Source organism: Ranitomeya imitator, chromosome 6 (assembly GCF_032444005.1).
Source record: "Ranitomeya imitator isolate aRanImi1 chromosome 6, aRanImi1.pri, whole genome shotgun sequence".
Lineage (NCBI taxonomy): Eukaryota > Metazoa > Chordata > Amphibia > Anura > Dendrobatidae > Ranitomeya > Ranitomeya imitator.
The window spans coordinates 259,629,333-259,643,574 of NC_091287.1; the positions used below are offsets into that span (position 1 = coordinate 259,629,333).

Genomic DNA, 14,242 nt, shown 5'->3' on the forward strand with positions numbered 1-14,242 from the left:
CAGCAAAATACCTCAAGATGGTGCACATTACAGAGTCTCACCCTTCCGCTAACTCGCCGGGATAATGGCAGCTGTTACTTCAGAGCTCCCAGAGTCGACTACCCCATCTCTGACACGCACACAGGGAGAAGGTAATGACGTAGGAATATGACAGTCCATTCAGGTACATGGCCAGTTGACCCGATGGTTACAACCTGGCTTTTCCGAACACATCCATGGAGCCAGGTGACCGGCGGGTTCCAATCCTGGCTTTCTCCAAACGTATCCATAGTTCATCGATGGTCAATGGAGCAGATCTGTATTCCAACCGGAGCTGAGGTCTCCTAGGTTGTTTCCTGTAGAATGATAGATCAGTGTGCCTCGTGATGGGGCTATGATATATTTGCAGCAGTCCTGTAGGGTCCTCTAGATGTTTGGATGTCTTGGCAGAATCTCTGTCTCTCTCTGTGTCTTAGTCGCTCAGTCTCTCTGTACAGAGGCATTTAACCTATTTTTATACTTAACAATTGTTTTTCATTCAGTATTACAGATAAGGGGAAGAATGGTGATGATTAAGTGCCTTGTTTGATTATGTAATCTATTTGCATAGATTTTCCTCCTCTGTTTTAAAAATCAACAAACTATCTGGGCTACCCAATGCATAATTAGCATATCAATATTCATCAAGGATAAGAGCACACTATGTTATATCACATATCAGCTTACAAGTCAATATTCCAGGCTTATACAAACAAAAGTCTATTTTCTTGACCAGAACAGAAAAACACTTAAATTCAAAAGCCAACATACAGATAACAGTCTATTCTTTTTGGTTTGCTAAAGATAGACGTCTGGTTAATTAACCCCTTTCTGACATCGGGCGTATATTTACACTGATGTTGGACTCCCTCCCTTTAATGTGGGCTTCGGCGGTGAACAGCTGACATGTGTCCGCAATAGCCGTAGGTGGAATCGTGATCCATCCACATCTATTAACCAGTTAAATGCTGCTGTCAGTCTCTGACAGCAGCATTTAAATTGCGCTTCCGGCAATTGCGCCAGAAATACGCACGCCGGTGACCTCAGTCAAGTGATCGGTGCTCATAGCAAGTGAGTAAATCTGCTATATAGAGGCTATCTGAACATTACCTCTGTGTAGCAGAGCTGATCGGGTTGTGGCAGCTTCTAGTCTCCTATAAATACTATTGAAGCATGGCAAAAGTAAAAAAAAATTAAAAAACGTTTTTAAAAATATATAAATAAAAAAAAATATATAAAAGTTCAAATCACCCCCCTTTCAAAATAAAACAATAAAACTAAAATCAAACATACACATATCACATATTTGGTATCGCCGCCTTCAGAATCGCCCGATCTATCAATAAAAAAAAGCATTAACCTGATCGCTAAACGGCGTAGCGAGAAAAAAAGTCAAAACGCCGGAATTACTTTTTTTTATCGGCACGACATTGCACTAAAATGCAATAACGGGCGATCAAAAGATCTTGTCTGCACCAAAATGATATAATTAAAAACGTCACCTCGGCGCGCAAAAAATAAGCTCTCACTCAGCCGCAGATCACGAAAAATGGAGACGCTACAGGTATCAGAAAATGGCACATTTTTTTCCTTTTTTTAACAAAGTTTGGAATTTTTTTTCACCACTTAGATAAAAAAAGAACCTAGACATGTTTGGTAGCTATGAAGTCGTAATGACCCGGAGAATCATAATGGCAGGTCAGTTTTAGCATTTAGTGAACCTAGCAAAAAAGCCAAACAAAAAACAAGTGTGGGATTGTACTTTTTTGCAATTTCATCACACTTGGAATTCATTTTTTTCCCGTTTTCTAATACGCAACATGATAAAACCAATGATGTCGTTCAAAATTACAACTCGTCACTCAAAAAATAAGCCCTCACATATTGAAGGAAAAATAAAAAAGTTTTGGCTCTGGGGAGAAGGGGAGTGAAAAACTATAACGCAAAACCGAAAAGAGCTCGGGGGGTTAAAGGGTTAAGATACAATGCTGTGTGTCCTCAGGTGACACTTACGTAATTCATATATTTACAGTGTAAGTGCCCCATGGGCACCCAACACCTCGTTAAGCTGTGCTAATTTTCAAAACTTAAAACATAGGTTTTATTTTTTCATTCATTGACAGAAACAAGAAAAACTGTGCTTTAAAAAATAACTGTAATCTATATGAATTTATAGTATATTAATTTTACTTCTAGCAATATCTGTTTTCTTGTATCAATTAGTAGTTACTATCATTAGATATAAAACATGTGTCTGCCGGACAGACATCTAGATGAACCACTGCTGTTTGAGGAAAAATGACTACGCTCATGAGGAAATGAACAATGGCGCCACTAGAAAATCACAGACTGTTTATAGTCTCATATGTACCATCATTATGGGTAGATACTAAATTAGCTATTGACTGTACACCACACATAACATTCCATCATGGAGGAGATGATAATGTCCAATCATCAAGTTCCTTAGAATTCGTGCTAGAGTGACATCCCGCTTTGCCTATTCTCACTTGACATGTAGTACTTCATCGACGCTAGCACATACATACTGAATTTTCAGTCTGAAATATGATGCATGCCAACCTTCTTCCATCCAAAACTACATACATGAAGCTAAACAATGCTCCTACCCAGAGTCTCCACCTGGGACTAAGTGCTGTCAGTCCCAACGCGCGTTTTGCGTGGGTGTCCTTGGGGGAAGCCAGTGATATACACTTCTTTAATGGAGATATTTTACACATGTTTCTCAACAATAAGTATTTTTTCCGCATGGCAGCATCAACTTCATAGGCACTAGCACTTTATGAGACTTGGTGCGATTTTTTGGTCTCCCCATCCAGTATATTAAGTGTGGGCCCTTTGCTTTACACCTGTGTAATGCAACTATCCTCTTTGTCCGTTAATATGATTCGTCCTACCTTTTTATGTATGTAAAAATATTTTTTGAATAAACTTTGATATTTTTTATATGGGATAATTTTTGCTCTTTCTCTATTTTGCGTTTTCATTAATTATGAGAGTGTCCTGAGCTAATATAGCCCCCTTCACCACTTGATATAAGGTTTGACTGATTATTATTGTATTCTGTTCTAAGGATTTTGTTTACCTTCCTGTACATAGTTTAAGTTTTTTTTCCTCCAGAGATACATAGCACCAACATTACCGGTTCCTAACGTTTTATTTGTTGTCATTCAGCAGTATATTTCATTACATTCAGCTCTTTGGGCTTGTACTTTCATCTCAAGGTGGTCCTCTGTCTTCACAATATTCAACTTCCAGATAGAGGATGACATGGACCTTTTTTGTCTTTGATAAACTCAGTAAAGCAGTTTGGTGGTCCCAAACAAGGTATACAGTAGAAATTCCTGTCATACCACTAGGTCTCTGAAGTTGCATGTCTACTTTAGCCAATACATTCCACAACTCATGGGGGGAACCAGTGACCCTTATACTGGCCTCTTCTTGACTGTACATGCTTGATATATTAGCTCTTTTCAGGAACAGGAATAACTCTACGGACATCTGGGAATTGACCAAATGATCTTCTAGAGGATTCTTTCAGTGGAACAGTCAAGAAGAAAGTTAATCATCCCTAAATGAGTTGATTTCAAGTTGATCCTTTATTAAGAGAACAATACATCTCATTGTTCTGGAGGTTGTGCTACTTGTAAAAAAAAATGTTGAATTTGACAGGTATTTCACCTAATGATATGGATTGGTTCACCTTAATGGCCCTGTTGTCCTATGCGTTTATAATAGATAGATGAAATATATGTATCGACGTATATAAAATGCATACTGACTGGCTGTTTGACCATCCATGCTTATAAAATTACCACATCATGTACAGATGCTGAGTTCTTACTACATAATGGAGCTTTAATTCCCCTCTTGGTTTAGAAAAAGGTCATAATGCACCTTTAAAATGTAGAACAGATGTAGGAGTGATGTACTTTATCTTAAAGCGAGTTTGTCACCAGGGTTTTGCTTCCCTATCTGTGAGCAGCATGATGTAGGGGTAGAGACCTTAATTCCAGTGATGTATCACTTACTGGGCTACTTGCTGCAGTTTTGATAAAGACAATACTGTTTCATCTGCTGCGGATTTATCAGTTCTCTGAATCCTAACAACCACACCATTGATTGACAGCTTTCTGTGTGCACTGTGCATAGTCAGAAAGCTGGAGAAACAATACCTGTAACTGGGAACCAGAATGAGAAGGATAGTACTGGCTTATATTGAAATTTTGGGCTGTATCTTCTTTCATATTGGATCTGTCCACAAATGTGTTATTATTTATATAGCACCATTGATTCCATGGTGCTGTACATGAGAAGGGGTTACATACAAGTTACAGATATCACTTACAGTAAGCAAATGAACACTGACAGACTGATACAGAGGGGCGAGGACCCTGCCCTTGTGGGCTTACATTCTACAGGATGGTGGGGAAGGAGACAGTAGGTTGGAGGGTTGCAGCAGCTCCGGTGTTGGTGAGGTGGTAGCTTCGGTAGTGGTGAGGAGGCAGCGGGGTCAGTGCAGGCTGTAGGCTTTCCTGAAGAGGTGGGTTTTCAGGTTCCGTCTGAAGGATCTGAATGTGATTGATAGTCGGACGTGTTGGGGCAAAGAATTCCAGAGGATGGGGGATATTCGGGAGAAGTCTTGGAGGTGGTTGGGTGAGGAGAGAATAAGTGTGGAGGAGAGAAGGAGGTCTTGGGAGGACCGGAGATTACGTGAGGGAAGATATCGGGAGATTAGTTGAGAGATATATGGCGAGGACAGGTTATGGATGGCTTTGTAAGTCAGTATTGGTAATCTGAACTGGATACGCTGAGGGAATGGGAGCCAGTGAAGGGATTTGCAGAGGGGGGGAAGCAGAGGAGTAGCGAGGAGAGAGATGAATTAGGCTGGAGTCACACTACAGCGAGATATGACTGAGTCTCACAGGTTAAAAACAAGCTCTGGCACCGGCACTCCGGAGCGGGGAGCGTGCAGCTCCATGTATTGCTATGCGGCCACACGCTCCGCTCTGGAGTGCCGGTGCCAGAGCTTGGTTTCAACCAGCGAGACTCAGCCGTATCTCGCTGTGTGTGATCCTGGCCTTAGCCGGGCAGCAGAGTTAAGGATGGACTGGAGGGGTGCGAGAGTGTTAGAAGGTAGGTAGGCTACAGAAAAGGATGTTGCAGTAGTCGAGGCGGGAGATGATGAGGGCATGCACAAGCATTTTAGTAGATTGAGGATTGAGGAAAGGACGGATCCTGGAGATATTTTTAAACTGGAGGCGACAGGAGGTGGAAAGAGCATGGATGGGTGGGTTGAAGGACAGGGCAGAGTCCAGGATTTCTCTGAGGCAGCGGACTTCTAGTACAGGGGAAAGTATGATGTCATTAATGGTTATAGATAGATCAGGTAAGGAAGATCTGTGAGATGGAGGAAAGATGATGAATTCAGATTTGTCCACACTGAGTTTGAGGAAGCGAGAGGAGAAGAAGGATGATATGGCTGATGGACACTCCAGGATTCTGGACATTAGAGAGGTGATGTCTGGGCCAGACAAATGACTGTCATCAGTAAATGGTAGTCCCATCCTGCCAGGCTGATGCACTATCTCCAGTGCCTTTGTATTTTATTATTCCTAATTTTTATGCTGCTTATATCTTGCAGGGTTCATGGAGCCACATTAGGTGTGGGATCCCTTCTGGCTGGCTTTGTTGGAGAATCCACCATGGTGGCTATTGCATCTCTCTATGTATATCGAAAACAGGTAATGTCTGTTTGCCTCCATTCATAATGAGACAGTGGATATGTTACTTATTATTTTTAGCTAGACATGAATATTACATGCCCATGAATCCCCAGACTGATGAAGATATCAGTAAGGTGTTATTGGTATATATGATTGTTCACACAGCAGAAGGTTTCATCTCATCTCGCCTCAATGACTTGGTACTGTTTCATGAATCAGGGCCTTGGAGATTGAAGTACACAGCAAAGTGGGGGCTTGACAGCACAGCTAGTCTAATTCATGATCAGTTGTGGCGTTCCCTACGCCAAAATCTTACTCCAGTCAGTGACTGCAGTAAGATTTGTGGTGACGTGCACGTCACTCTTCAGACACTCCTTATTCAAGAAGAGACATGCACCTCTAAATGAATCAGAAGAGTCTGACTCCTATAAGCCCCTCACCAAAACCAACAAAGAAGTCGGCGGTCGAAGTGTGTATTTAACTATTGCTTAGGAGATAGTGTTACCTACAGCACAGATCTAGAAACTTCACTGCTAAATTAGGTTCACTACAATTCCTTATAGACTACATAAAGTGCTCATGGGACCAAAATCACGTAGAAGATGGTCTTTATTGAGTCACAAAACGTATGTAAGGTGTTCAAGTGATTGGCGCAATGACATATCTGAGAAATGTATTGTATGCTGTGGTTACAATAATATATAGTATCACTTAATTAATCAATAATTAAAAAACATATTTGATACCACAGAGATAATGAATCTACTTTGTATTTTTGGTTCCATGTATTTTTTATAGGATATATAGCATTGTGGGTTACCACAGCTAAACTCCATGCTCAATGATTATATTATCTTGCCCTGGTGCCATTACTGTACGCAGAATTCTGAGTAATTGTAATGTTGCCTTGCAGGAACCAAAATATGTTACAGTCTATGTGTTACACGATTTTTCTATAGCATGATATGTATTTATATAAATTGGGCTTATAGTTAATCAGTTATCTGTCTCAATATATAAATTACGCTCAGCATAAATTAGTACACCCCATTTGAAAAGTAAAATATCTCAAGAACAATTTCCCAAATTTTGATAAGACTGTTGCATAGAACATTTGTTTAACCCCACGTGAAGGTAAGGTTAATAATATACCGTATTTTTCAGACTATAACACATACCCCAAATTTTGGGAAGGAAAAAAAAATTTAATGTTAAATGGAGTTCCGTTTTATAGTCTGAATTTGGCTTACGGGGGGTGGGGGTGGCGGTGGAGAAGGGTCAAGGCAGGCAGGGTCGCTGCTGCAGGATGCCAGCGGTGGCAGCAGTTGGGCAATGTTTTGGGCCCTGGGCTGGGAGGAGGGAGTATCCCGGCGGTGCAATGCTGCGAGGCCCTCATGCTTCAAGAATATGTCGGCGGTGAGGCGGGAGCAGGAATCCCTGCTCTGTACATTGATTTCCCAGCTGTGTATTGAGGAAAATGGCTGCTGGAGGCTACACATTCGCAGATTTAGATATCAGCTCGGTGATGAGCAGAGATGTAAATCTGTGCATGTGCCGCCTCTGTCAGCTATTTTCCTGAAGCCGACTTCCGGGAAATCAATGTAGAGACCGGGGACTCCTAATTGGAATTCATATTCTTAAATATAGCATATGAACAGGGGTTATAGATTTATATAGCTGATGGACAGGGGTTATAGGTTATATAGCATATGAACAAGGGTTATAGGTTATATAGCATATGAACAGGGGTTATAGATTTATATAGCTTATGGACAGGGGTTATAGGTTATATAGCATATGAACAAGGGTTATAGGTTATATAGCATATGAACAGGGGTTATAGATTTATATAGCTTATGGACAGGGGTTATAGGTTATATAGCATATGAACAGGGGTTATAGATTTATATAGCTGATGGACGGGTTATAGGTTATATAGCATATGAACAAGGGTTATAGGTTATATAGTATATGAACAGGGGTTATAGACTTATATAGCTTATGGACAGGGGTTATAGGTTATATAGTATACTAGATTGTGGCCCGATTCTAACGCATCGGGTATTCTAGAATATGCATGTCCCTGTAGTATATGGACAATATGGACTGATTGGTCGAGGCAACCTTTATGACATCATCGTCGCCATGGCAACCATTATGACATCTACGTCGATACTGTGCCCGTCGCTGAATCAGAAACGTGGGATGTCTACGTCCTTTATGACATCATCGTCGCTGTGCCCGTTGCTGATTGGTCGAGGCCTGGCGGCCTAACGCATCGGGTATTCTAGAATATGCATGTCCCCGTAGTATATGGACAATGATGATTCCAGAATTCGCGGCAGACTGTGCCCGTCGCTGATTGGTCGAGGCAACCTTTCTGACATCATCGTCGCCATGGCAACCATTATGACATCTATGTCTATACTGTGCCCGTCGCTGAATCAGAAACGTGGGATTTCTACGTCCTTTATGACATCATCGTCGCTGTGCCCGTTGCTGATTGGTCGAGGCCTTGCGGCCTCGACCAATCAGAGACGCTGGTTGTCTACGTCCTTTATGACATCATCGTCGCTGTGCTCGTCACTGATTGGTCGAGGCCTGGCGGCCTCGACCAATCAGAGACGCGGGATTTCTACGTCGATGCTGTGCCGGTCTCTGATTGGTCGAGGCCGCCAGGCCTTGACCAATCAGAGAGCCGGGATTTCCAGGACAGACAGACAGACAGACAGACGGAAAAACCCTTAGGCAATTATCTATATATATAATTAGGCAATTATATATATAGATGAACAAGGGTTATAGGTTATATAGCATATGAACAGGGGTTATAGATTTATATAGCTGATGGACAGGGGTTATAGGTTATATAGCATATGAACAAGGGTTATAGGTTATATAGTATATGAACAGGGGTTATAGATTTATATAGCTTATGGACAGGGGTTATAGGTTATATAGTATATGAACAAGGGTTATAGGTTATATAGCATATGAACAGGGGTTATAGGTTATATAGCATATGAACAGGGGGTTATAGTATTATATAGCGTATGGACAGGGGGTTATAGTGTTATATAGCATATGAACAGGGGGTTATAGTGTTATATAGCGTATGGACAGGGGGTTATAGTGTTATATAGCGTATGGACAGGGGGTTATACAGGGTGGGCCACGTATATGGATTCACCTAAATAAAATGGGAATGGTTGGTGAGATCAACTTCCTGTTTGTGGCACATTAGTATATGGGAGGGGAAAAACTTTTCAAGATGGGTGGTGACTATGGCGGCCATTTTGTAGTCGGCCATTTTGGATCCAACTTTATAAATGGCTCACCCAGGTGTATCCATATAAATGGCCCACCCTGTAAATTTATATAGCAGATGGACGGGGTTATAGGTTATATAGCGCATGGACAGGGGGTTATAGATTTATATAGTGTATGGACATGAGTTATAGGTTATATAGCATATGGACAGAGGGTTATACATTTATATAGTGTACGGACAGGGGTCATCATTGCTAATAGTGTCTTTACTACTATAAAAATTCCCCTTGAGCACTACTGTCCCATATATTCATAGTATTACCATATTTTCCGGTTGTCTGGTAATGGTTATTCCGGTTTCCATCTGTTGTAGAAAAAGAAGAATGAAACGGAGACAGAAGTGGAAGGAGAAGACTCGGCAATGACTGACATGCCTCAGAGTGAGGAGATAACAGACATTGTGGAGATGAAAGAAGATGGAGAATGAGCAGCACATTGGCTTGACTAGTACGGCTGCCTGCTCAGTGTCTCTGGTCTTCAGTTTTTATTTTCTTTATATGGACCTTGGAGTCAGAAGGCTCCGGTGTTTAGCATACTGGGTATGCTTCCTATAGTCGGGGCCTGACAGGGGCTCACCGCTTTACGGATCCCATGCATTATATCTTCCCCAACATTGACTACACTGAGCTTCATTGGACAGTTCCCATTTGTCAACCAAAGCATTACTGTCTGTTTTTGCAGGTAACAAAGCTGCCGTCCCTGGTACTTTCCTCTTTTAACGCCTATTGTTTTCTAAATACTTAAATTCAATTCTGTGTTTGTGTTTTGGTTACATTTTGTAAACCAATTTTTCAGCTCAAAAGGGATTTATTTTTCGAAACCAGATCCAAAAGCACACCTAACATGGCAACGATTTACAGCACAAACCAGGAGACAGTGCTTTTATACCACACGCCAATTACGAAGGGTCCACAATATCTTTGTACTGGAGTTACATTCAACTTTTTAAGAATGTTTGATTTTTTTTTTTTCGTTTGCTTGTACTTAGTGTAATTTCTCGGATATCAACATTCACAATTTAAATATGTAAAAATGTTGAGTTGTTTGGAAGCATTTTGCTTCAACTTAGTGAGTATTATATTTGTTTTATGTATTCTCCATTTTTAGCTTCAGTAGTTTCAAAATGTTGCTGGTGGCATCAGCGATACCTACTTCACAGACCATTAACCTAAAAGAAATGTTGGTAATAGAATTTGCCAACTGTTTTGTTTTGACACCCCCATAAACATGACTGTTACCAAACCAAGGTGGTAAAGGGAAATGTATAGTGATGAGCGCATATACTCGTTACTCGGGTTTCCCCGAGCATGTCCGGGTGCTCTCCGAGTATTTGGATGTGCTAGATTTAGCTTCTGTCTCCATAGCTGCATGATTTGCGGCTGCTAGACAGCCTGAATACGTGTGGGAATTCCCTAACAAACAGGCAACCCCCACATGTATTCTGCCTGTCTAGCAGTCGCAAATCATCTAGCTGCGGTGACGAAAACAATCTCTGAGCACGCCAAAATACTCAGAGACCACCCGAGCATGCTCGGGGAAACCCGAGTAACGAGTATACTCGCTCATCACTAGAAATGTATACTGAAAGCAATGGGAAAATAAGTATGCAAATCAGATGCTTCCAAGAGGAAGAAAGCTGTCCCTCTAATGCCACTTATTAGCGGTTGCCACGCTTTAGGGCCTCGCACAGTAATACAGTACCAGATATGGTAATAATTTTTAAAAACAAACTCATCACGTTGCAGAGATTTTCCACACATTGACCTGCTGTGTGGCTATAAAAATCTGCAGAATGTCAATTCTTCGTATGGATCTTTTATTGCAGTCTTCACAATTTCAGTGTATAGAATAACATTTCTAACAAAATGCATATGTTACAAGTGCATGATATTCAGTTTGGAGGGAACCTGTCAGCAGGATTACGCTGAGTAACCTACAGACAGTGTCAAAGCGCCATTACACTGAATGAAATGATACCTAGGGTGATGAAATCCGTCTTGTGGTTGTTGTTAACTCATTAACTCAAAACTGAAAATACAGATTAAACAACAACCACAAGACAGATTTCATCACCCCAGGTATTATTTTAATCAGTATAATGGTGCCAACTTGACAGTGTCTGTTATTTACTGAGCACAATCCTGCTGACAGGTTTACTTTAAACAGTAACTCAACTATATAATTTTTTTTTAGTAATTTTGTGCAACATAGAAAGCTATGAAACGCTGCAAATCACTTTACTAGTAACTTTACTATGCTTTTCCACAATCACTTGCTTCCTCTTATTTGTATTGAATCAGAATATACCCATTTGGAGCACTGGCAGTGAAAGGGTCAGCATCGGTCTCTTTCTTAGTGTTGTGCTCATCAGGAAAATCTCCTACAGCGGCTTATCCCTAGAGTTAGGGCGCAGTCAGACGACCGTATTACGGGAGGATCGCATCGCTATCCTTGGGCTGGCCATTGGCTTTCATGACCCTAGTGTGACCGCTGCATGGAAATACATACTGTCACGCTCACGACAGGAGAGCAGGCGGCCAGTCCGAGGATTGTTATGTGCCCTTAGTGACAGATGCTGAGCTGACTCTCACTGCCATCATCTGTACTCCAAATGAGTATGTCATAAAAATAAATGCAGCTGAAGGCAGGCACATAGACTGTAGAAAAGAAGAGCTTGGATGCCATTTACATTCATTTTTTCTTATAGTCATAGTATATATTGTTATAGTAATGAAGGTACACCTTCTAATAAAGTGACTTGCGAAGTTTCATATTAAAAAAAAAAAAAAAATTGTTACTCTTTAAAGTTTTTCCTTGAGAAAATTTGCATAGGAAGAATAATAGGCCAGGTAGTGATCCCTGAGAAAACCGGTATGCGAATTAGCCTCTTCCAAGACAGACATGGTAATTATGTGAGGGTGTTTCATGGCTATCTTGGGAATCAGGCAGGTTTTAACAAACTTTTTCAATCATTATTTTTTCCTGAACATCGTCATCTGATCCTGCCAATAATCTCAAACATAGTTCATGCTGTATTATTGGTCTTTCATAATTTTATGATAATTAAAGGGAACCTGTCATGTCATTTTTAGCATCTAACCTGTACCCAGTGCGTTGTTAGTGATGCAATGTGCATCACTAGCACTTTTTTTTCATTAAACTGTCTAATCATATGTGAAAAAGCACTTTATATAGTTAGATCGTACCTGCTCACTTAATCACAGGGGTGTGCTTCGTTTCCTGCCGCCCACGCAATTTAAAGGATGTTCCCAGGTTGCGCTGATGTCACTCAAATCCGCTTTGAAATCCCACGCTTGCATGGTATTGATCGGGGAGCCACGCAGGCACCGTGAGGAGAGGCTCCTTGCACGTGAGCACTGAAGCTCTGTGTAGTACCCAGCTTCACTAACGCCGCCAGTCAGTGTGCGGATCAACACTGCGCAAGCACGGCTCCACGATACACACTTGCGCAAGCGCGGGATTTCAGAGCGGATTTGAGTTAGCGCAACCCCGAAGACATCACTCAAATTGCGATAACTGACTGAGCAAAATGAAGCATACCCCTATGCAAAATTGTGCCTAACTTTATAAATTGCTTTTTGCACATCAATACAGCGCCATTCTTAATTAAAAAAAAGCGTTAGTGATGCACATCGCATCACTAACAACGCACTGAGTACAGTTTACATGCTAAAAATGACATGTCTGGTTCCCTTTAATGGAAAAGTATTTACAGATGTGCTTCATGTGTGTCCAAATCATCATTTTCGTTTTAGTCACTTTTTTTGTCTTGTGGTATTTGATGAATTCGGTAATACTAATTTCTTAAAAATGGCGCATTTGGTTCATGAATTTTGTGCAAAATCAAAACTGCTTTATTTTTCTCTTTAACCTTTTTTTGCAATTTGTTAGTGCAATATTCCGCATGTTCCGCTAAATCTTGAAAAATGTGCTCAAAAAAAATTTCTGGCATACATAAAATCACTTCAAAGATGAATCAACTGAAAATATCTGAAAACCCCAAACCCTGCCCACATTGACAAATATTAAAAAAATAAAATAAAAACGCAAAAAATACTTTAAAAAAAAAGGTGCAAATAAAAAGAATAAGACATTGAAAAAAAAGTGAAAAACACTAAACTAGACAAAAAAGAATGCCCTAATAAACTAACACAAAGCTTAGTTAAGTCATGTTGGCCTTAGGTGTGACCAATAGTGCAGACATTGTTATTGTAGCCCATGGTCAGAAAGCAGATGCCAGTTTCATTGGAAGATGAGGTCACCCTATTGTTTACGGTGGCAGAATTTTGTGCCGACTAGAGGTCCATATGTAATATGCGTAGAAACTTGGATAGTACAGTTGTTCCAGTAAACTCTATCATGAAATGGTCAATGTAAAACACATGATGCGCTCGATTACTTGTTGTGCCCACCAGACTGCTGGAGTGAGGCGAGTCTATTTCATTAAGAGGCGTATGTCATTTAATGAACTTGATGCATCCTACAACCGATATGCGCCTCCAGCAAAGATGTTACTCCAGTCAAGGACTGGAGTACCTTTCTGGTATATATTTACGCCACTAAGTTTGCCATGCCCCTTCCCACCCACCCTTTCCATTTTGGCAAAGACTGGTGTAAAAACACACAAAGTCGCAACATTTTGAAGGCATTATACACCATGGAACACGGTTACGAATTGGGCCAAAAAGTTTTACATTTTTTTTTTCTTAAGGGTACTTTCACACTGGCGTTTTTTTAAATCCATCACAATGCGTCGTTTTGCAGAAAAAACACATCCTGCAAAAGTGCTTGCAGGATGCGTTTTTTCCCCATAGACTTCTATTGGCGACGCATTTGCGACGGATTTGCACACTTCGCATCCGTCTTGCGACGAATGCGTCGTGCTTTGGCGGACCGTCGGGAAAAAAAAACCCTACATGTAACGTTTTTTTCTCCCGACGGACCGCTTTTTCCGACCGCGCATGCGCGGCCGGAACTCCGCCCCCACCTCCCCGCACCTTACAATGGGGCAGCGGATGCGCCGGAAAAATGCATCCGCTGCACCCATTGTACAATGCAGCAAACGCTAGCGTCGGAATCTCTCCCCGACGCATTGCGACGGGGAGATTCCGACGCTAGTGTGAAAG

The 14,242-nt window shown here is 41.2% G+C and overlaps 1 protein-coding gene across 1 annotated transcript in view; it reads left to right on the plus strand.

The window, feature by feature from the left end:
• Positions 1 to 9,845, plus strand: part of ANKH (ANKH inorganic pyrophosphate transport regulator) — a 153,141-nt gene extending 143,296 nt beyond the window's left edge. Inside the window, exons 11-12 of the mRNA XM_069730598.1 lie at positions 5,684 to 5,783; positions 9,409 to 9,845. Coding sequence (XP_069586699.1) covers positions 5,684 to 5,783; positions 9,409 to 9,522 — 214 coding nt within the window. The 3' untranslated portion in view covers positions 9,523 to 9,845. The remainder of the gene's footprint in view (positions 1 to 5,683; positions 5,784 to 9,408) is intronic.
• The last annotated feature ends 4,397 nt before the right edge of the window (positions 9,846 to 14,242 follow it).